This window comes from Carlito syrichta, unplaced genomic scaffold, assembly GCF_000164805.1.
Source record: "Carlito syrichta isolate Samal-C Ts95f unplaced genomic scaffold, Tarsius_syrichta-2.0.1 Scaffold308290, whole genome shotgun sequence".
NCBI classification, from domain to species: domain Eukaryota; kingdom Metazoa; phylum Chordata; class Mammalia; order Primates; family Tarsiidae; genus Carlito; species Carlito syrichta.
Genome location: NW_007252386.1, coordinates 355,207 through 379,985, shown reverse-complemented (window position 1 = coordinate 379,985; position 24,779 = coordinate 355,207). Strand labels below are relative to the sequence as shown.

The 24,779-nt window shown below is 36.6% G+C and overlaps 1 protein-coding gene across 7 annotated transcripts in view; it reads right to left on the bottom strand.

Moving 5' to 3' along the window:
• Nucleotides 1-24,779, bottom strand: part of SLC12A6 (solute carrier family 12 member 6) — a 106,796-nt gene that overhangs the window by 38,323 nt on the left and 43,694 nt on the right. For 6 of the 7 annotated variants that reach the window (XM_021716204.1, XM_021716206.1, XM_021716202.1 and 3 more), the window contains 2 exons: nucleotides 11,859-11,903; nucleotides 570-664 (listed from right to left, as the gene is read on the bottom strand). In XM_021716204.1, coding sequence (XP_021571879.1) covers nucleotides 570-664; nucleotides 11,859-11,903 — 140 coding nt within the window. The remainder of the gene's footprint in view (nucleotides 1-569; nucleotides 665-11,858; nucleotides 11,904-24,779) is intronic. The other variant, XM_008065405.1, reaches the window with a different exon arrangement.

Sequence of the window (24,779 nt, the reverse complement as noted above, 5' to 3'; positions counted from 1 at the left end):
CTCAAATATTTTCACCACAAAAAAAATCATAAGGTGTGTTAATTAGCATGATTTAATCATTCCACAATGTATACATACACCAAAATATCACACTGTACCCATCAAATATATAATTATTATTTGTAGATTTAAAATAAGACATACAGTTCCTCTTAATCTAACAGCCTGCTTCCTACAGTGATTTTTGTTTAGTTAGTTCTAAGGTAAATTATAGTCTTTCCAAATATAGGGTAGAGAAATATACCACTTTATACTTAGAAGAAAGTTAATTGTAAAAAAATAAAAAAATTAAATCGCAGCTGAATTAGATTGCAAGGTTATCCACATGCCTGAGAAGCCAATATTTCTCTTCCTTATTTCATAAAAATCTGACTTAATGGTTACTCACTATAATTAGATTATACAGGCAAAATTATCTACATAACAGCTTATAATAATTATTCTATTTTATTTTAACATTAGTTATTAAATTATCCAGTTTGTGCTGTTTTAAAACCAATGGGGTAGATAATGGCTATAATCATATCTCTGTTTCTGAACTCTGTCCATAGTCTTATCCCAAATGTTACCTCAAAGAGTGCCAAGTTTTTATCAAAATATTCATCTCCTTCTTCATAATTGGAATTATTGAGATAAGCATTTCGAGCTTTCTTATGCCCATCATCTGGGGAAAAAAAAGTAAACCAAGTTAGTTTCTCATTGGTATTGAAGAAACATCAGCACCAAACAACTGTATGTTGATTCTGTATTAATAGAACTCACTTTCAAATTCATATTTAATTTTACAGTAGAACTTAATCAGCACAGCTTAAAGAATGTGGCCTCCTCTCTACCAGGAGCAAAAACATATTTCTAAGAAGTAAACATGGGTCATTTCTGTTTTTTTTTTTTTTTTTGAGTTGGAGTCTCACTCTGTTGCCCAGACTGGAGTGCAGTGGCCGCTCCCGGCCACCGCAGGCTTGACCTGCTGGGCTCTGGCGATCCTTCCGTCTCAGCCTTCCGAGTAGCTGGAATTACAGGCCCGGCTAACACGCCCGGCTGATTTTTTGATTTACTGTAGAGATGAGGTCTCGCTGCCCAGGCAGGTCTTGAACCTGCAGGCTCAGGCAGGTCATTTCTTAACAATACAACCTTAGGGACACTATTTTAAAAAAAATTCCAGCCTATAGAGACTCTACTCTTAAAGTAATCCAAATCCAAGGGGAAAAAAGGTAGAATATTTATCATGTATCTACTCAGTGTATAATACTGTGCTAGACATGGCCTACCTTACACACTGTTACTATTGATAACGACAGGAAAAGTTCTCTGCCTACAGAGCTGTCCAACTTTTTGAAATTTACATTAGGTCATTTAATCAAGTATTTTATTGTATTTTTTTACAAAGCACAATTTTTTTTTTTTTTGAGTTGGAGTCCCACTCTGTTGCCTAGGCTGGAGTGTAGTGGTATGCTCAGGGCCACCCCAGCGTTGACCCGCTGGGTTCTGGCGATTCTTCTGCATCAGCCTTCCAAGTAGCTGGAACTACAGGTGCATGCTACCACACCCAGCAAATTTTTGATTTATTGTAGAGATGAAGGCTCGCCAAGTTGCCTGGGTTGGTCTTGAACCTGTAGGCTCAGGTAATCCACTTGCCTTGGCCTCCCAAAGTGCTGAGATTATAGGCTGAGCCACCAAGTCTGGCCATAATTTTTTTTTTTATGTTAAAAGAGTCACCTGATGGGAATTCGGTGAATGAGCTGTGAAAAAAAAGAGAGACTGAGTCTCTAAGACAGCAGTTTGTGTTATTTGAGCACTTCCTTAACTTTTGTTTCTTTATTGTACAAAAGTTGTATTATTACATAGTGTGATAGGAGAGAAGAGACAAAATAAAAAATAACAAATACTATCAAAAACTAAGATTTTCAACACTGGGGAAATAGATACCAATATAAAAATTAAGAAAACTAAAAATCTTATAGCCTTAATCATATAAGATGGGCTTGGGCAATAACCAACAAACTATCAAAATTACTAGGTCATGGCAAGAGACACCAAGTCAACATGAAAGGGATTCTGATGGCGAAAAATGAAATAATATGAGCACTAAAAATAAATAATGAGGGCCAGGCATGGTGGCTTACGTCTTTAATCCCAGCCCTTTGGAAGGTGGAGGCAAGAGGACTGCCTGAGCCCAGGGATTCGAGACCAACCTGGGTAATGTTGCAAGACTTCATCTCTACAATAAATAAAAAAATTAGCGGGTGTGATGGCACACACCTGTAGTTCCAGCTACTTGGAAGGCTGAGGCAGAAGGATCACCTGAGCCCAGCTGGTCGAAGCTGTGGTGGCTGTGAGCATGCCACTGCACTCCAGCCTGGGTGACAGTGAGGCTCTGACTCAAATAATAATAACAATAATAATAATAAATCAATAATGTAGTGGGCTGAAATGCAAATACATGAAATGCCCAAAATCATATTTTTAAAAGTTAGTCACCTTTGCAAGATTGTTAAGGAAATAACACACAACTCTGAAAAATAATGAATGGAAAGAATTAAGCAGTTATCCTCCCTTTCTGGGGCCAACTGTATTTCAGAATAACAAATAGTTAAAAGACAGTTTCTTACAGAAGCACTTTAGCTAATTAATGATAGGTGAAATGACAGAAGTAGAAAAAAACCCCATTAGTTTGTAATGAAATAATGAACCTAGGCAATGATCATCAATAGTTGCTAAAACCATTAGGTAAAAGACTGAGGCAGAACTTTATAATGGATGGATCAGGGTGATCTGGAACCCACCGACTAACCTTAACATCCCTGAAAGTGGGACAACACAATCTTGTACTGTAATACAAAAAAAAGTATACTGTACAACCTATGGTGTATTCTTCTTCTTTTTTTTTTGAGCCACAGTCTTATTCTGTTGTCCAGGCTGGAGTGCAGTGGCACGCTCATGGCCACCGCAGCCTCAACCTGCTGGGCTCAGGCGATCCTTCCACCTCAGCCTTCCAAGTAGCTGGAACCACAGGCATGTGCTACCATGTCTGGCAAATTTTTTGATTTATTGTAGAGATGAAGTCTTGCCAAGTTGCCCAGGCTGGTGTCTCAAATCCCTGAACTTAGGCAATCCTCAATCCTCTCACCTCAGTCTCCCAAAGTGCTGAGATTACAGGCATATGCCGCCTCACCTAGCCTATGGAAATTTGAATCTAATCAAGTCTCTAAATCTACCAGTTCACAGAAAACACAAAGCAGGAAGATTTTAGATATAACAAGGAACTAATCACCAAATTGAGAATCTGGAAAATGTTACAAAACAATCAGATTTCTTCAGCAAGTAAATGGCATAAACTAAAAGGGTGAAAATACTTACAGATAAAAGAGACATAAGAAACAATAACCAATTGCAAGATGTGAACCTTGCCAGGATCCTGACTCAACAATTAAATGTTAAAAAAAAAAAGACATTTTTGAAACAGAGACATTTGTAAATATACCAGTTATTTTTTTTTAAAGGGCAAGTAAAATCACATGATGTCTGGAATTTTCTTTAAAACATTCTAGGAAAAAAAATCTAAAAACAGATGTATAATGTTGAAGCTGGGTGATAGGTTCACACAAGTTCATTATGCTATTCTACTTTTCTATACCTTTGATATTTTCCATAAAAATGTCCTAAAAAGAAAGAAAAACATAATTCTTTCCTCTAACAGCTAGAGAAAATTTTAACGAGAATTTGGGCACTGTTCTAGGTCCTGAGGATATACTGTACAAAGGCAGTTAAAGACCCTGCTTTCATTGAGTGTATACTGAAGTCACAGAAAATAAGTTACTCAAATCCCCTAAAACCAAAAAGACATTTCAAGAATTTATAAGTTCAATGATGAAGAAGAAACGAGTACTGAGAAAGACTGGGGAGAAGAAGGACAACTTCAGAGAAGATCACTGGTGTGCTGAAAAGCAGACTCTCAAGAATTAAACCCTGACTTAACAGTATTTGGCAATTTCTGTGGCATAAATAATCACACATGGCCAATTTCAAACTACTAAGGTGAAGACACTGACATGGTTTTGGGAAGAGATGCACACAATTGGTTCTTGTGTACTTATATCCCTGGCGGAGGATGATAAGGAAAACCTGCATTTCACAGAGAGACTACAGTAATTTAAAAAAATCCTAAAGCAGAAACAATTCTCGTGGATTCATAAAGCAGAAAGGACAATATGGCTGATGTAGAGTCAGGAAAAGAGAGAGCAGAAGGACAGGAAGGAGCCAGACCATATAGCTAGCAAATGAATAGGTCTTCCAAATCCATTTATTAGATAGTCCCTCCTTTTCTGATTGACCTAGTCTAGATAATAACAAGATGATGGAGGTTGGGGCAGGAAAGAGACTGATGTAAGAGTATGCTAATGTTATTTTCTTTATTTGGGGAGAAGGGGTAACATAGATAGCACATTTTGGGAGGGGCAAGAAGAGATTATAAATAAGCAGGAAAAGTGGGACAAATTGAAATAATTTAGGATGGCAGAATCATTCAGATCTATCAATAATACCAATAATTATAATGATGTAAGTAGACTAAATTGACTAGTTAAAACATAACATAAAGATTGACAGACTGGATTAAACAGCAAAATCTAAACATATACTGTTTATAAGAGAAATAATATAAGCACAAATAAAAACTAAAAGTTATATATCAGTCAATTGCTAATCAAAAGAAAACTGAGCCAGGCTCGGTGGCTCAGCCTGTAATCCCGTGCCTTTGGGAGGCTGAGGTGAGTGGATTGCCTGAGCCCGCGGGTTCGAGACCCGCCTGGGTAACTTGGCGAGATCTCATCTCTACAATAAATAAAAAATTAGCCAGGTGTGGTAGCGCACGTGGGTAGTTCCAGCTACTTGGAAGGCTGAGGCGGAAGAATCGTCGGAGCCCAGCAGGTTGAGGTGGCGGTGGCTGGGAGCGGCCACTGCACTCCAGTCTGGGCGACAGAGTGAGACTCCAACTCAAAAAAAAAAAAAAGAAAAACAAACAAACAAAAACAACAACAAAAAAGAAAACTGACATAACTTTTGTTTGTTTGTTTAGAGACAGGGTCTTGCTCTGTCATTTCCAAATATTCCCTAGTGGGGTGGGCAAAATTGTCCCTAGTTGAAAACTACTTTAGAACAAACTTGGTGATAAGAAATGTCCTCAGCTTTTATTTACTTACAATTATTTCTGTTTTTCCTGAGGATTTTGCTTAGCACAATCCTAAGTTAACAAAATTTTTGAGCACATGCATTTGTGTTTTTTGAGAACTCTTCTGTTGTTCTGTTGTTCCTCTGATGAGCTGTTCTTTCTCTCTGGCTGTTTTAACAATCTTTTCTTAGATATTCTGCAACTTCATTAAGATATATTTGGGTGTAGATTCTTTTTGTTCACAGTCTTTACCTGTTTCTAATCTCTTGTTTAACCTCTTCATCTTTTATATCAATAATTGTATGTTTTTTCTTTTCTACAAGTTCCATTTCTTTTCTTCTCCTTAAACAGTCTTTCATTCCTGAGTAGTTTGCTCATCTTCATAACTGCATCCTTTATTGATTTAAAGATTTAATAAATTTTTGTATTCCAGACTCAGGACCACTTCATTTCTCTCAAGGGTTATGGGAGTCAGGGTACCAGCCTCAACAAATTATTTCCTTATTGTTTAATAACCTTATAATGGTGTAGCTATAAAAATCTGGCCTGAGGACAGTCCTGCTCTCTCTAGTCTCAAGTTTCAAGTGAAATCATCTTAACTTTAAAAAACTCTGGGTCTGTTTCTGAAAGTTTCTGGCCCATTTTCCAAGTTTGCTTGCTTAATTTTTTTGGAGGGTAGAAGAATGCCCCTGGAGATACTCTCTACATTTTTTTTTTTTTTTTTGAGTCAGAGTCTCACTCTGTTGTCCAGGCTGGAGTGCAGTAGCATGCTCACGGCCACCGCAGTCTCAATTTGCTGGGCTCAGGCGATCCTTCCACCTCAGCCTTCCAAGCAGCTGGAAGTACAGGCACACACCACCATGCCCAGTTAATTTTTTGATTTATTGTAGAAATGAGGTCTCACCAAGTTGCCCAGGTTGGTCTCAAACCCATGGGCTCAGGCAATCCTCTCACCTGAGCCTTGCAAATTGCTGGGATTATAGGTGTGAGCCACTGTGCCTGGCAACATTTTATGAGACTAACAATGCCTCTAAGACCATCCTATCCACGGCCTACTTGTGGTGGTATTGTGGAATGGGAAGCTCCCATGAGGTTCCTGGTCAATCATGGATTGCACAGACATAAAAGGTCAAAGCTTTCCAAGGCAAGGAACAAAGCTCTGCTCTCATCACGTATGGTTACACTGAAAAGGCATGAGATTAGAAGTGGTTATATTGAAGGCATGAATCAATTCTTGGTTTGAATATCTTGTTGGGAAAAATTATGCTGCTTTAGAGACCAACCTTCAGAAGTCTGTGACCCCAGGAGATACCAGATGGAATGGAAATTCTAGAGTTTCTGAATAGCAAATAATCTTTACTCTGTAAGAATTAAGAATCAAATTCACATCCTAGGGTTCTTTTAGGATTATTCAGAATTCTAAGAAGAGTCCTTTGAAGAATACCTACTGAGACTGGCTTTAGTAATGCTTTGAATTAAATAGCCTATCAGATCACTATTATGTTTCTTTTTTCTCATTTTACTTTCTAAATAATGCTGATATTATTGAGAAACTTACTGGTGTTTTATTGCATAATTCAAATGAAAACTGATAGTACGGCTTTTGGTTCTACTGAAGATTTCAGATTTCTGTTTTTTATGGCACGCTTTTTTCTGTAAACAGAAAAAAAATACTCTTTATAAAAAACTTTATTGCTGTGGTGTTATTACTTCTATAATGTTACTTTTGTGATCATTTATACTATAGTTTGAAGCCAAGACAAATCTTGTTATTCCCTTAACCTCCTGATCTTGCTAATTGGACTTTGCTACTCTGAGCTAGGCATCAGGAGAGCCATAAATCTGCTTTAGTTTCCATTGGCGTAGGTTTGGATTTGAACTATGTGACTATGTGAAGATGAAAGATTGTCTATAAATACTATAAATTATTGATTTGTATAGCAAAATAAGAGGCACACATTATAATTGGTTGCTATGTCTCTTAGATATATATAGCTTTTTTTTCCTTGTAATTTATTTGTTGAGGAAACTATGCCATTTTTTCCTAGAGAATTTCTGATGGTCTGGGTTTTGATGATAACATCTATGTGATATTGTTTAACATGTTCTGCTGTTTGTAATTCCTATATACATTGGTAGTTGGATCTAGAAGCTTAAATACATTCAGTAATTCTGGGAGGTAGGGAGGAAACTATTTCATAGTGGTATTGTGATCTTTTATCAAGAGGTATATGTCATCTGGTTGTCTTTCCAACTGCTGATGATTAATGTTTAGATCCATTAATTTATGAGAGGTAATATTCTTCTCATTCTATTATTGTTCCTTAATTTATTAGCTAAAATATTTCATTATAGAGACATTTTCCTTAATCTATTATTTGATTACCCTGTGGTATAGTTAAAAGAAGACATTTACTTCATTCTTTCTCTTTATTGACCAGTTCTCAGAATAATGAATCGGTGTACTAGAATACTCCAATGATGATCAATTAGTTTTTTCAGTATCATTATAAACTCATTTAAATATTGAGTATATTTCAAATCAAGTGCTTTTTCTACCTCTATTAAGATAATTTACACAAAGTTTTTCATCTGTTAAGTGAATTCTATAAATTGATTTTCTGTTTTAAGTCAACCATTTATTCTAGCAGAAACTTAACTTGATGGAAGTAATTTTTAAAAATTTATTGCTTGATTCAGACTGTAAATATTTTGTTTAGAAATGCAGAAGTGGAGCCGGGCTCGGTGGCTCAGCCTGTAATCCCGCGCCTTTGGGAGGCTGAGGTGAGTGGATTGCCTGAGCCCGCGGGTTCGAGACCCGCCTGGGCAGCGAGACCTCATCTCTACAATGTATCAAAAAATCAGCTGGGCGTGGTAGCACATGCCTGTAATTCCGGCTACTTGGAAGGCTGAGGCGGAAGGATCGCTGAAGCCCAGCAGGTCGAGGTTGCGGTGGCCGGGAGCGGCCACTGCACTCCAGTCTGGGCGACAGTGAGACTCCAACTCAAAAAAAAAAAAAAAAAAATGCAGAAGTGTTCATAAGTAACTGGCCTATACCAGTTTCTTATTTTTTTCTTATCTCGTTTTGCCACTGTTAAGTTGTGGTATCAAGGTTAAGAAAGCCTCAAAACTAAGTTAGGTAGTGGCTATGTGGTTTTATATTCTTGAGAGAGACTGCAGAAGATAAGAATTATTTTTCCTTGACTATTTGGTAAAACTTATAAAAATGCTGAGATCCATTGCTTCTTTGGCTGCTTGCTTTCTGAACTTTTTAAAATGGAAAATTATACACATATACACACAGGGAAACATTCATAAATCCTAAGTGAACAGCTTGATTCATTATTACAAAAGCAGTTTCACCTTCTCATTTATCTCGTCAGCCTGACTCTGAGTTTTGCAAGAAACCTGATGAGTCAGTGGAAACAGTAGATACATTAAAATGACTGTGCCCTGTTGTTGAAAGGAAAAACATTTAGAAGGTCTGAAAAATGTTATTATAAGTCCAATTCATCATGAAAGGTCTGAAGGATGCTATTATAAATTCAACTCAGCAGGCAAAGTAATTGAACCAGTTTTTCACCTACCAGGTCAAATTATCCTAAATAAGGTTTTTACAGAGAGCTGGAAAGATTTTGATTCAAGTTACCAATGTTTTTCTGAGGAACTATAAGATGGTTAGGAAATATAACAAAAAATAATCTTTCGCTCATTTGCAAACTCATAGTTCTTTTAATATAACAGCCTTTTAAAGATTTTGAGGCTATAGCTAAAACAAAGATATTTAGGATAAGATACAGAAAATGGTAGTTCTTCAGAGCATAAGAAAAAAAAAAAAAATATATATATATATATATATAATCTGACCTAAGGAACCTAGGAGAGAGAACCTCGGATAGGAGGGTAGACTTACCTGAGAAGACTCTAAATAATTCTCAGGTTTGTTAAAAATGGAATGCAATGGGAATGCCAAATGAGATTAATATCTAGAGTAGTCTCTGTGAAGATACTATTCAGATTTTTGGCTAATAAAGACTAGGAGAACTCTTCCTTCACAGTCATATATTATTATTATTATTATTTTTTGCTTACAATTCTACAGGTTATCTTTTACTACAGGTACTTAATTGGGAACAAAATCCAGCTTGATACACCAGAAACTGTATAAACTCCCTATTCTCCATTTTATTAGCAAAGCCTTTCCCTACTTCCAGTGTGCAGGTATTCCCGGTAGGATAAAGAACTACTCTCAAGCTTCACTCCCTGTCATATATGTGTCAGGGACAGAAACTAATAGTTTAGGGGGAATAGATATTCTTCTCATAGTCTGGCAAAATCTTCCAATGAAATCTTAACCATTCCTGATCCGAATATCAAATTTTATATACAGAAGACTAATTGTGAACAGTGTATATATACTATCCAATATAAAAGTATAAAAAACAGATTAGTGGCTGGGCACAGTGGCTCAAGCCTGTAATCCCAGCACTTTGGGAGGCCGAGGCAAGAGGAATGCCTGAGCCTGAGGGTTCGAGACCAGCCTGGGCAATATGGTGGGATCTCATCTCTACAATAAATAAAAAAATTAGCTGGACATGGTAGTGCGTACCTGTAGTTCTGGCTACTTGGAAGGCTGAAGTAGAATGATCACAGAAGCCCAGCAGGTTGATGCTGGGGTGGCCATGAGTGTGCCACTGCATTCCAGCCTGGGTGATGGAGTGAGACTCCAACTCAAAATCAAAACAAAACAAAACAAAAAAACAGAATAGCAATAGCCCCAATATCACAAGGCTAGGAACTTAGTGGTCAGATTTCTATGTTTATGTCAAACCATTTACTTAATAAATATTAATTGAGTGCCTAGGGTGTTAAGTACTGTTCCAGCACACAAACTCACTCAAAGAAAAAAGGGTTATGATTTCATTAACTCTTCTCATTAACTAAAAGACTATTTTAAGTCCTTAACACAGAAACAGCAAAAAAGGGGGGAGCGGATGTGATGATTCACACCTGTAATACTAGCACTTTGGGAGGCCGAGTGGCAGGATCACTCACTTGGCACTAGGAGTTTGAGACCAGCCTGAGCAACATAGGAAGATCCTGTCTCTACAAAAATAACAAAATTAGTTTGAGCTATGATCATGTCACTACTTTCCAGCCTGGATGACAGAGATCCTGTCTCTGAAACAAACAAACAAACAAACAAACTGATAAAGAGCAAAAAAGGAGTATTCTGTTTCTTCAACTAATACTCTGAAGCTTTTATAGGCAAACAAGTCATACCAAATACTTTCCCTACTTTGGATTTTTTGATAGCTTATTTTTCCACAGTTGCTTTGCACATATTCAAACAGCAAAGTTCAGCAATGTACACTCAAAATAGGCCTCAAATCAAAAGACATACAAAATGGCTATTAATATATTAAAAAGTACTTAACCTAACTCATAATTAAAGCTGTATAAATAAAAATCAGGGATGCCCTTTTCACCTATTAGGTAAAGAAAAAATTTTAAGATGGATAATACCAATTTTGAAGATAGGGAGTCAAGCATTTTTCCATACCCCTTATTGGTGGAAGTTCAATTTTTAATGTATCTTTTTGAAAATGTAAATAGCCTTTGAGTAAGGAATTACATTAGGAATTTACCTTATAAATATACTAGCAATGAGAATGCTAGGATATAAGCACAAGATGTTCACTGCAACATAATTTGGAAAGTATGCTTGGAAATATCTTACATGCTCATGAACAGGGAACTGGCTAAGCAAAATTATAACGTGGAAGCACAGAGGAATACTATTCCACCACAAATAAAAGAATGAGGCAGATCTTCATGTACTGACATGAAATATCCAAGATAAAATGTTAAGTGAAAAAAAAGACAGTCTGTATAATATAACAGAACAATCCACAGATTATAATCTCACTGATACAGAAAGGGAAAAAGATAGTCTTATAATATAAAAACTTATGATTAAAAATTTCTAAAAGAATGCTTAAGAAACTATCAACAACAAGTACTCTGTGGAAGAAGAAGTGAGGTGGTAGGGGGAAAAGATACGTAAAAGGACTTTTGCTTTATGTATATATACCTTTTGTATTATCTGAATTCCTCGCCAGAGTATGTTTTATTTTTATATTTTGAAAATGTATAATTCCTGAGAACCTTGTGAAATTCTTGCCATATTACATGCTTACTGAAATTTAAATAAGTACTAACTAGAAATCAATTCACTTTAATTACTTGTTTCACAGATAAGGAACTGGAACACCAATTTCTAAGGCCATGCTGTTTATGAAGTACTTTCAGTAATTAAAAAGGTGGTCAAAAGACTAAAAAGTAATAAAAAGGGAAAAGTAGTGGCAAAGTACTAGATATTATAAGATATTATATCTTCTTTTCAACATTATCTTGTAAAAAAGAAATTCTAGTTCTTAGATTTCTTTGAAACCATAGAACACATAAAATTACTTTTTAATGTAACTAAATTGAGTCTTAGCAATCAATTACAGAAGTAGCTTCCTAAAATGTACAATGTTGGGAATAGAAACATCAGGAAAAAAGTTGAACGATGAAAAGTAGAAAAGGAAAGAACAGAAAATAGAATTAGAGAAGGGAATAATGTCTGTTAGGATAAATGAGTAAAGGGTGACTTTGGAGTGAGTCAGTCCCCACAGTAATACTATACCTAACAGCTGGCTGTGTTCCCCTGTGATGGAGTTCTGACTCGGGTCTGAAAAACAAACAATTGAAAAGAAAAGAAAAAAATGAATGACCAAAACAAGCAATTTCTTTAAAATCAGCAACAAAAGTCAACTAAGGAAATAAGCAAAAAAATAAAAATAAAAAATTGAAAACTTAAGAAATATTAATAAAAGGATAATAAAAAATAGAGTGGACTATCATAAAATATGTACATTCCTCAAAAGTTAAACATAAAATTACCATGTGTGTGACCCAGTAATTCCACTCCTAAGCAAACATCCAAAAGAACTGAGAGCAGGGACTCAGATATTTGTATCACAGGTTTATAGCAAAATTAATAGCCAAGAGGTGGAAACAACTCGTGTCCTCCTACAGACTAATAAATAAACAAAATGTGGTATATACATACAATGGAAAATTATTTGGTTATAAAAAGGAAAGAAATTCTGATACATATGACAACATGGATGAACCTGGAAGACATTATGCTAAGGGAAATGACCCAGACACAAAAGGACAAATATTGTATGATTCCATTTATATGAAATATTGAGAACAGGTAAATTTTTAGAGGCAGAAAGTAGAGTAGAGGTTACCAGGGGCTGGGTGGAGTGGGGTATGGGGTGTTATTGCTCAAAGAATAGAGTTTCTGTTTGAAGTGATGAGAAATTTTGGAAATAAGTAGTAGTAATGGGTGTACAACATTGTAATTGTAATTAATGCCACTGAATTGTACACTTAAAATGGTTAAAGTGGTAAATGCTGCATTATATATATTTTTTACCCCAGTAAAAGAGTAAATAAAAAAATAATTACCACACAAATTTAACCATGCAATAGGTTCCATAAAGTAGAAGGATGATTCAGACTTATGACGTGAGTTAGATTTTTCTCTTTAATGTCAAAGGTACCTATAGCCATAGAAGCCCAAAGTCAAGACATAAAGCACTCATTACTATTAGCAGATATGTTCTGATGTGATTTTAAGATAAAAAAACTGAATTGGCTTATCAATTTCTTTAATAATCTGAAATAAAATTAATGGCAATAAACCAAGTTTTTAATGCAAGAAATACGGACAATCACCATTTAACAACCACCCACTTGCAAAAGCATTTAAGGGCTAAATATGGAAAAGATCCTGAGCTCCACTTCCCTCAAAGATTAAATCTCTTGAGATGCTGAGGATTATACCTGGCTTCCCTGAATGTGTCTGGAGGAATAAAGATAATTGTAGACTGGGGGGATCTGTGAACAATGGGGAAAAAAATGACAACTTTTTTTTCCCCACTAACCTCAAATTGAAGTTTAGTATTTTCTCCAATTATGACATATGCAAAAGGCTACATAAAAATACCTGTGATTCTGTCAACAGTAAATATCTGATATTTTTATATCACATTCAAATAATATTTGAATTCAAATAATATTTTCCACAGTTCATATATATATATTTAATTAAATCTAACATTTTAATGTACGCATCCAAGACAGAAAGAAACAATCAGAATACTTAACAAATTTCAATTTCTGATATATACTGGAGTATACAAATTTAATCAAGGAAGAAACAAGGTAGAAACCTCATTTCTATAAAGTTTTAAATGCTATTTGAACATTTAAAAATATATTTTCAGAAGATTTTCTTCCTTAATTTGGTGTTTGAATAAGAGAAATTCCAAATTCTTCTATTCTAGGATATTTTCTCCAAACATACTAGCAAATAAATTCCCAATTTTTACTTTAAATTTATCTTGCTTCTCATCTAAATAAAGAATATTGGTCATTCTTGCACATAAGCCAAAGTAGAAATAACAGTTCTAACAGTAAGTTGATGTGTTAGGTTTCTCTCTCACCCTCTCCCTTTGTGAAAATTGGGCCTCCTCATTATAGAGAAGCACGGACGTGGGTGACAAGGAAAGAAGAGTAGACAAAGAATAATAGAATTTTAGAGCTGAAAGAAACATGGTTATCAGATCTACTCTAGTGACTTTAGGGGAAAAACTGGGGAGGGGTTATCACATAATCTATTTTTCTTCCTCCATCATACCAGCATTCCTCAAGATTCTGATTCCCAACTATCCCTAATGTGAATGCCTTGTATCTCTCAGGTATGCTAGGACAGAAAAAGTTGAGAACCTCATATCTTAATATTTATCGTTTAAAAAAATTAATGCCCGGATTAATGAGTAGTTAAAGACACATCACACTACTGCCAAGAGAAATATGTTGGAGATAAGGTAATGTTTTGAGAATTTATCTTCTTGCTTCTCAGTACTCAGTAATTCTAACTTCCTTGTTTAAAACAAAAAACAATCTCCTAATGCAAGTTTCCTGAAATTGTCAGGGAATGTGTTCTATGAAGAGAAATTTTTAAAAAATCTCAGGTAACTCAGGCAAACTAGGTATGGTTTTAGAAAGGAAAATATAAATGATTTTTTCTTTTTTTCTTTTTTTTGAGTTGGGAGTCTCACTCTGTCACCCAGACTGGAGTGCAGTGGCTGCTTCCAGCCACCGTAGCCTCAACCTGCTGGGCTCCGGTGATCCTTCTGCCTCAGCCTTCCAAGTAGCTGGAACTACAGGTCCGCACTACCACACCTGGCAATTTTTGATTTATTGTAGACATGAGGTCTCGCCAAGTTGCCTATGCGGGTCTCAAACCCGCGGGCTCAGGCAATCCACTCACCTCAGCCTCCCAAAGTGCTGGGATTACAGACTGAGCCACCGAGCCCGGCTTAAATGATTTTTTCTTAAAAAAAGAATGAATTTCTGCACTGTATAATATACATGCTGTATGTATATTCTCTACTTTGAACACTCTCCTATATTTGAGATGAGTAGAAACAAGTCTTTTCTGTGGTTCTCCACAAGTTCAACTTAAATCTTTGCTTTTTCATTTTTTATGATTAAAGAATTTATGGACAATCCTTACCTGATACTTTTTTGGTAATTTGAAGACTAACTTCCAAGAACTTACAAATCCTTCATTAATATACGTAAAGCAAAAACAAGGATAAATCTGGGAGTAAACAGGCTCATGAGGTCTCCAGAATGAAACTAGCCATGCCTGTAAAAACCACAATTGTTAAATGGGTTTTTAAGTTGAAGGGTATTTCTGGGTTTGCAATCCAAATTGTGCAGTCAACATGATAATACCGCTCTTGAGATATGTCTGGGCACCTTTCTATTGTCCTGTATCTGAACTCTCCCATTTAATATTTTTCCTATGTCACTGGTAAGGGCACACCCAAGTTTGCCTAAGACTAGGAGCTGTCCTAAATATTACTTTAAATGACATTTATTATAACCAAACTACTTCCTGTGATAGAAACTATGTACCAATAATGTGATTATTTTTGTCCTTTGATGTCCTCCATAAACTAAGCTAATCCTAAGTCATAATTTAACCAAGTTATAATCAAAATCCTGAAATACTCTATAAGTCAAATAGGAGTTCAAATAAAAAACAGAAACAAAACATACACTTTTTAACAACAGGCAGATGCAATCAAGTAAATGAATGCAAATATTTCCTTGGAATAGTAATTACATGGAATTTTAATTACAGCATATTTAACTTATCCTGGGTAACACAGCATATTTAATTTAATATTTAAATGTTAATATAGCATATTTATTTAATATTTAATTTATCCTGGGTAAATGGTAAAGAATGAAGATTTTGTTTAGTTTCTTGCCATGAGCTCTGGAGAATAAAGATTGAGTAAAATGACTGTGGGTCGTACTTACTTGCAAACTACCTCTGTCAAGTTTTTCTGAAGAACTTTATTATTTTCCTTAGTTGGCCCACAGCAATAGTATTTTTCCAAATTTCCTTTGAGAATTACTCCATTTACCATTATTGATAGAGAATTTGAACCAAATAGAGACTACCCTGTCTTTTGCAGCTAAAACTCAGTGTAGAAGGGTTTAGTCTTTATTAAATATAGATTCATTAATATAATTAAGCAACAATCAATGGCAGAAACTATTGCCTAATTCTTTAGATAAAGAAGTAGGCATGACCAATCACATATACATCAGGACAATTAGACAATTATGCTACTGGCTATAATATCTAGAAATACTACAAAAGCTATTTCAGGATAGCAAACACCTGGAATCACTTGTAAGAACACATTTCTAACTTACCAGACTTCAATTTTTTAAAAATCCAAAGAAGCAACATCATCAAAACAAACTATTTTGACTCAGAATTAGGCAAAGATGATGAAAGAGAGAATCAAAGTTGGGAGTGTAAACTAGTACAATCACCATGGAGAACAATATAAGAAGTTCCTCAAAAAACTACAAATAGAACTACCATATGATCAGCAATCCCATTCCATTATTAGGCACCCACAAAAAGGAAAGGTATCAACATATTTAAGAGACATCCACACCCCTGTGTTTATTGCAACACTATTCATAATAGCTAAAATATGGAATCAATATGTTCCCAATAGTAGATGAATGGATAAAGAAAATGTGGTATGTATATACAATGGAATGATTAGTCAGTCATTAAAAAAAATGAAATGCTCTCATCTGCAGTAACATGATGGAATTGGAGGGTGTTATGTTAAGTGATAAGCCAGGAACAGACAGTTCAGCATTGCATGTTCTTGCTCATATGTGCAAGCTAAAAAAAAAGTTGACCTCATAGAAGTAAAAAGTAGATCAGGGAATACCAGAGGCTGGGAAGGGCAGGAGGAAGGGGGAATAGGGAGAGATCTGTTAAAGGATATAGCTAGACAGGAGTAACACATTCTAGTGTTCTATACTCCTGTAGGATGACTATAGCTAACAATAATTTATTATAAAGTTTCAAATAGCTAGAAGGGCTATATGCGTTGGCTTGCATCTGTAATTCCAGCACTTTGGGAGGCCAAGGTGGGAGGATTGCATGAACTCAGGAGTTTGAGACCAGCGTAGGCAATATAGTGAGACCCTGTCTTTACAAAAAACATTTAAGAAGGTAGCTGGGCATGGTAGTCCCAGCTGTAGTCCCAGCTATTCAGGAGGCTAAGGCAGAAGAATAATCTGAGTCTAGGAGGTTGTGGCTGCAGTGAGCCCTGATTGCGCCACTGCACTCCAGCCTAGGTGATAGAGCGAGAACCCAACACAAACAACAGCAACAATAACAGACAGCTAGAAGGAGGATATTAAATGTTCCCAATACAAAGAAATAATAAATATTTGAGATAATGGATATGCTAATTACACTGATCTGATCACCATACATTATATGCATCAATATATTCCTTAATATATTAATAAGGATTTAGTGAGAAAATTAGGGCAGGGATGGTAAGTAAATTTGGCAAATCTATGTAATAGTTAAGTAGATTTCTATAATGTGTAATTTCTCTTTTTTTTTTTTTTGAGTTGGGAGTCTCACTCCATCACCCAGACTGGTGTGCAGTGGCACGCTCCTGGCCACAGCAGCCTCGACCTGCTGGGCTCTGGCGATCCTTCCACCTCAGCCTTCCAAGTAGTTGGAACTACCAGTGCGCACTACCACGCCCAGCTAATTTTTGATTTATTGTAGAGATGAGGTCTTGCCTAGTTTCCCAGGTGGATCTCGAACTCACGGACTCAGGCAATCCACTTACCTCAGCCTCCCAAAGCGCAGGATTACAGGCTGAGCCAACAAGCCCGGCCTATAATGTGTAATTTTTTATACCCTTCAATATTCTACTAACTGCCTAGCTAAACTCCAAAAGAATATAATATTCAACATTCCTAAATATATCAGAAGAGAAACATTTTGTATCAAATACCTTGTGTAATTAATATCCTATGGTACACACCTTGGGAAAGTTGAACTAATTCATACCCATATACTGAGGTTAAAAAATAACTCACTGAATGAGTGTGGTGGCTTGCACCCATAATCTCAGCTACTAGGAAGTCTGAGGTGAGAGGATAGCTTGAGGATAGTTTGAAACCAGCCTGGGTAACATAGTGAGACCCCCATCTCTAAAATAAAATAAAATAAAAAATTAGCCAGTGTGGTGACATGTACCATAGTCTCAGCTATTTGAGAGACTAAGGCAGACTGATTTTTGAGTTCAGAAGTTTGAGGCTGCAATGAGCTGTGATCACTTACTCAGCACTATTTCCATTAAACCAAGACTTTCTAAATATTTAAAACAATCATGGTATACTTGATAAACTACAAATTCCTCAGTCACATAACTAATCCTAATAACTCAATTTCATGGGAGGAGTCTGAGATTTTATAGTTTTATAGTTTGTCTCAGATGACTATTATAAAGCTTCATTCATTCATTCAACCATTCTTCTGTTTAAATATTTGAGTGACTAATAACTCCCAGGCATTTCTCTATGTGCTAGAGATAGAATATAAATAAGAAGGAGTTCCTGTTGTCATGAACTCATTAAAGGAAAGAAAATTAATAAGATAATTTCAGCTTATGATAAGTGTTATGAATAAAGAAGAGTGACTGGAGACACTTTTTGATTGAATGAACTGTGGAGACCTTTCTGAGGAGCAACCCTTAAAATGAAACATTCATGAAAAGAAGCCAGATATGTAAGGATCCTGAAAAAGGCAGAGGTGCGAAGGTCCTAAGATAAGAATAAGCTTGGTATGTTTGGGAAACATTAATGTAGCTAAAGCATAGTGAGTAAGAAAGTGGTTTTTAAAAGAGAGAGAGAGCTGGATACGGTGGTTCACACTTTTTACCCAGCACTTTTCTGGGGGGAGGCTGAGGTGGTAGGATTGCTTGAGCCCAGAAGTTCGAGACCAGTCTGAACAATACAGTGAGACCCTCTGTCTTCTCAAAAATAAAAAATAAAAAAATTAGTCCCGCTACAGGCTGAGAAGGAAGGACTGCTTGAGCACAGAGCACAGAAGGTCAAGGCTGCAGTGAGCCATGATTGTGCCATGGCACTCCAGTCTAGGTGACAGATTGAGACCCAATCTCAAAAAAAAAAAAAAAAAAAGGAGGGAGGGAGGGAGGAAAGAGAAGGAGAAGGAGGAAGAAGGAGAAAGAAGGAGAGAGGAGGAGGAGGAAGATGGAGAAAGAAGAAGAATAATGAAGGAGGAGGAGCAGGAGGAAGAAGGAAGAAGGAAGAAGGAGGAAGGAGGAGGAGGAAGAGGAAGAAGAAGTCGTCATCAGCAAAGTAGTCGTAGCTACATCATCTTGTAGTCTTGCAGACTGTGAATTTTACTCTAAAATGAAACAGTTGGAAGGTTAGCATCATGAAAGGTCTGATTAATTTTTTAAAGATACAGGGTACAAGTTGGATAACGGATTATGAAGGGAGCAAGAATACAAATGGAGGAACCAATTAGTAGTCTACTGCAGAAATCTCAGAAAGATATAATAATGACTATAGTGTAGATGGTACAAGTAGATAGACTGATAATATCTTTTAAAAGGAGAGCTTATGGGCTAGTCTTCAAAGGCAATATCCATGTTACCCTCAAGTTTGTAGTTCTTTCATTTATTTACTCAATAAATATTTTTAAGCACTGTCTATATGTAAAACACTATTCCAGTTACAAGAAATGTAATAATAAAAACCCTGTCATCCAAGGAACTTAAATTTTAGTAGGGAACACATCAACAATGAATTAATATGTCAAGAGCAATAAGTTATACAATGAACAAACAAACGAAAAGCTGAGTAAGAGAATTCAGAGGATTAGTAGGGGAGTGATTTGTGTGATACTGTCTGAAAAGGCCTCCCAGATAATGTGAAATTTGAGCAGAAAATTGTAGTGTGGCATCTAGCCATACAAATATCTGCAGGAAGAACATTACAGGTAAAGGGAACAGTTAACGCATAGACCCTGAAGTACGTGCGTGTTAGCACGTTCCATGAACAGCAAGGAGGCCAGATTATCAGAATAAGCATTGAAAGTGATAGGGTATGGGATATAAGATAGATATAGGTGCTGGTGGAGGGAGCACAGATCACATAAGGCCTTGTAGAGCACAATCAAGACTTTTGATTTTACTTTGAGTAAGTTAGAAAGTCACTGGAAGGTTTTATGTTTTAACATGATCACAATAGTTACAGTCTAGAGAACAGATGGCAGGGGGCAAGGGAAAAAGTAGAGAAAAGTTAGAGAAGACTTCCAACAATGGCCCAAGAAAAGATAATGATGGTTTTTGGATCAGGTCAGAAGCAGTACAGGTGATGAGAAATGGCCAGATGCTGGGTGTAGTGACTAGGTATGTTTCAAAGTAGGGAACTGATTAGATTAGCATGCTGATGAACTGGATGTGGGGTGGGAGAGAAAGAAAGGAGTCAAAGATTTTTCTACAGCAATTAATTGAACAGAGATGCCATTTACTGAGTTGAGGAAGACAGAGGAGCTAGTTATCTAACTCAAAGGCACAGTACTTATATTGGGGTTTTCCAGGCCAGCTTGGTAGGAAATTCTGTGCAGTGGCAAACCAGTGGCAAGGATTTTTTTTCGTTAGGTGTGAGGTCTCCACATAACAAATAATAGTAAGTAATAATTCATTTAAAGAGGTGGACGTGATCTAGATGTTCACTGATAGGTGAATAGATAAACAAAATGTAGCTGGGCTCGGTGGCTCAGTCTGTAATCCCAGCACTTTGGGAGGCTGAGGTGAGTGGATTGCCTGAGCCTGCGGGTTCGAGACCCGCCTGAGCAACTTGGCAAGACCTCATGTCTACAATAAATCAAAAATTAGCTGGGCATGGTAGTACGTGCCTGTAATTCCAGCTACCTGGAAGGCTGAGGCAGAAGGATTGCCAGAGCCCAGCATGTTGAGACTGTGGTGCCCGGGAGCATGCCACTGCACTCCAGTCTGGGTGACAGAGTGAGATTCCAACTAAAAAAAAACAAAACAAAATGTGCTATATACATACAATGGAATATTATTCAGTCTTAAAAAGAAGGAAATTCAAACATAGGCTACAAACAGGTGAATCTGGGAAACACTAAATGAAATAAGCTAGTCATAAAAAAGACAAATATTGGTATGATTCCACCTATTTGAGTTATCTAAAGTAGTCAAATTAATATAAACAGAAAATAGAATGGTTGTTAACAGGGGCTGGGAGGATTATTCACTGGGTATAGGATTTTAGTTTGCAAAATGAAAAATTCTAGAGATCTGTTGCACAACAACGTGAATACACTTAACACTACTGAACCATACATTTAAAATGGTTCCGATGGCAAGTTGTATGTTATTTTTTTAAACCAAAATTTTCAAAACAATACATGCATTTGAATGGATGCGTTAGGTTTTCAGCAAATACACTGTGGTTTTCATTTAGAGCATTCATAAGTCTAAAGTGAAAGCTCCATTTTCCACTTAAAATAAATTTTCCCTGTGCCCATTAACTCTCCAGCAGCCCCATCTCCCAAGTCACAAGATAATACAAGCTCACAGTGGGCTTTCGGCAGAGAATAATGTATTATAAGGCTTAAATATCATGATGGCTAATGCTGCTACAAAAATTGCCTAATGCTGTAACAATTTACCTGAAAATGGCCAATGAGGAAGTAAATTTGATGAAAGTCAAAGCAAGATTTTTTAAATTTAAATCTTGATTGAGAATTTTTTTTTAAGACTTTTTAACACATGACTTTAAGGACACAACAATTAGGCAAAATGGGAGAAATCAGTAACATATGGTAAAAGTACTTCTAATCCATCGTTAATAGGACTGAGTTCATTCTAAAAGCTGGTTAAGGTACAGAATCATGCCTCTATTTCCAGCTACTTAGAAGGCTGAGGCTGAAGGATCACCTGAGCGCAGCAGATTGAGGTTGTGTTGGCTGTGAGCATGCCACTGCACTCCAGCCTGGGCAACAGAGTAAGATTGATTTTTTTTAAAAAGAGAATCACAAAAAACCTCATACATTAATATTTTACTTCACCAATCATTTGATAGAAGGCACATGACTCTGCTGACTGAAAATATTATCTTTATTGCATAAATTATATCTATAAGGCATAAGTCTGTGATTTCCAGTTTTGGTTTAAATACACTTGTGGGCCCGGCACACTGTAATCCCAGTACTTTGGGAAGCTGAGGCTGGAGGATAGCTTGAGCTCAGGAGTTCAAGATCAATCTGAGCAACATAGCAAGACTTCTTCTTTATAAAAAAATTAAAAAAAAAATTCATCAAGGGTGGTAGTGTATGCCTGTAGTCCCAGCTACTTGGGAGGCTGAGGCAGGATCACCTGAGCCCAGGAGGTTGAAAGGCTGCAGTGAACCATGATCATGCTACTGCACTCTCCATCCAGTTTGGGCAAAAGAATGAGATCCTAACTCAAAAAAAAAAAAAAGACGCTTGTGAGGCAATATCTATATTCTTTTTAAATTTTTGTGATTCTCACCCCCTCAATCTTTTACAGGTCTACTGTCCACTGCTAATGTAAATAACTTTTTAATTATTTGCTAAATCATTCACTTTAGCTTTCATAGACACAACTCTACTTTCTCTATTCATATTGCATCAATTTATGCAATATTGAATTAAATTACGATATTTTTATAACACATAAAAGTGCATGAACAGTTCTGGGACCAATACAAATTTCTTGGTAAATATAGCAACAATAGATACAGCCAATAACAGTTAGCACTTATTAGGGTACCTGTGTGACAGACATCCAAACATTTTAAATGTATTATCTCACAGCAATTCCATTCCATGCTGTAAGTATTACCACTATTGTCTTGTATTACAAGAGAGGCAAAGGGAATCTCCAGGATGATGGTGTGGAAGAGGCCACTATGACAGCCATGCAGCTATACCAGAGACCAGACAAAAGGCAGAGTGAAAAGAGAACAGGGGATTGGGAAGCAGATAAAGCTTGGGTGAAACTTGAGCTCTGCCATATACTGTTCTTGTAACCCTGGGAAAATGGTTTAATATTTCTCAGCCTTAATTTACTATCTGTGCAACAGGAATAATACTATACCACAGAAAATTGAAATTAGCCATGGAATGATGCTCAAAAGACATAATAAAAGTTACAGTGCTACAAATGAAAATGGTAACAATGAGAATTTAGGTAGCTATGCATTTTTCTTGGAATTTTAAACATTTTGTAGTACAATAGTACTGAGGAAGATATCAAAGCAATGTGGATAAATTATTATTATTATTATTATTATTTTAAGAAAGCAGTATTTATTGAGAGGACAGAAAAGCTCCCACAGTGGGAGGGGACCCAAAGGGGATCCCGGATAAATTTTTTTTTTTGAGTCAGAGTCTCACGGTCACCCAGGCTGGAGTGCAGTGACATGCTCACAGCCACTACAGCCTCCACCTGCTGGGCTCAGGTAATCCTTCTGCCTCAGCCTTCCAAGAGCTTGGACCACAGCCACAGCAACCATACCTGGCAAATGTTTTGATTTATTGCAGGATGAGGTCTCACCAAGTTGCCCAGGCTGGTCTTGAACCCCTGGGCTCAGGCAATCCTCTTGCCTCTGCCTCCCAAAGTGCTGGGATTACAGGCATGAGCCACTGTGCCTGACCAAATTCTTATCGGTACACACACTGACTTAAAACTGTACAGTCATGTGATACTAATAGTTTGATTCAGTAGTCTTATTTCAAAGTTTGATACATTTACAGTTTGGACCAAATATGCATTAACATAAAATTTGGGATTTTGTGATAAAATTCGTTATAACAGTACTTGTTGAGTGTTACATTCCCAGTATAATTTTCTTAATAACTTCAATTCACACAACTAATGATAATTTAATTCCGTAGGTTTTAAACATGCCTAAAGCTGTGCTGGATGCTGTGGAAAATAAAGGAGTAAGCATATGATATTTTCTGACATTAAGTGACTCATAATCTAGTTGAAAAGTCAAACTCAACATATGAAACTAAGAAAGAATGGTGGTATCTTATATTTAATAACATTTTACATTAAAAAAATGTTTTCACATATTTCATTTGATTCTCATAACCCTTTGATATAGGGAAGCAACATAAAAAAGTCAAAGCTAATTTAAGCTCCATGGGTCTGCCAAGGCATATTGCATGTAAACGTCAAAGACTGACTTGAACCTGGATTCTGATCTTTCTATTACATTAAGTTTATTCATAAAATTTAGGTATGAGAAAGAATATTAATAACATAGGAGGCCAGGCTTGGTGGCTCAGCCTATAATCCCGTGCTTTGGGAGGCCGAGGTGAGTGGATTGCTTGAGCCCGCGGGTTCGAGACCCGCCTGGGCAACTTGGCGAGACCTCATCTCTACAATAAATCAAAAAATTAGCTGGGTGTGGTAGCACGCGCCTGTAGTTCCAGCTACTTGGAAGGCTGAGGTGGAAGGATCGCCGGAGCCCGGCAGGTCGAGGCTTAGTGACTGGGAGTGGCCACTGCACTCCAGTCTGGGTAACAGAGTGAGACTCCAACTCAAAAATAAATAAATAAATAAATAACATAGGTAACTCCTAATTATCCAGAAAAGAAATAACTAAAGAAAAAGACATCACAAGTATTTATGAAATAATTACAAATAATCAAAAGAGTAATCTGGTATGTGGAACTACATAGTGACTATAGATGGCCATATCACACCTGCTGTAAAAGAGTTCAAAATACTGCCTATCCAGTTAGGAATGATTCTATCCCATTTTGTCAGGAGCATGGCAGAACATTGGGAAGGGAAAGGAAAAACTCGTGTGGTCACAGAATCCAGAGTCAGAACGAAAGGGTAGATAAATTAGGACGATAAAGAATATAGAAATAAGCCGGGCTCGGTGGCTCAGCCTGTAATCCCGTGCTTTGGGAGTCTGAGGTGAATGGATTACCTGAGCCCGCGGGTTCGAGACCTGCCTGGGCAACTTGGCGAGACCTCATCTCTACAATAAATCAAAAAAATCAGCCAGGCATGGTAGCGCATGCCTGTAATTC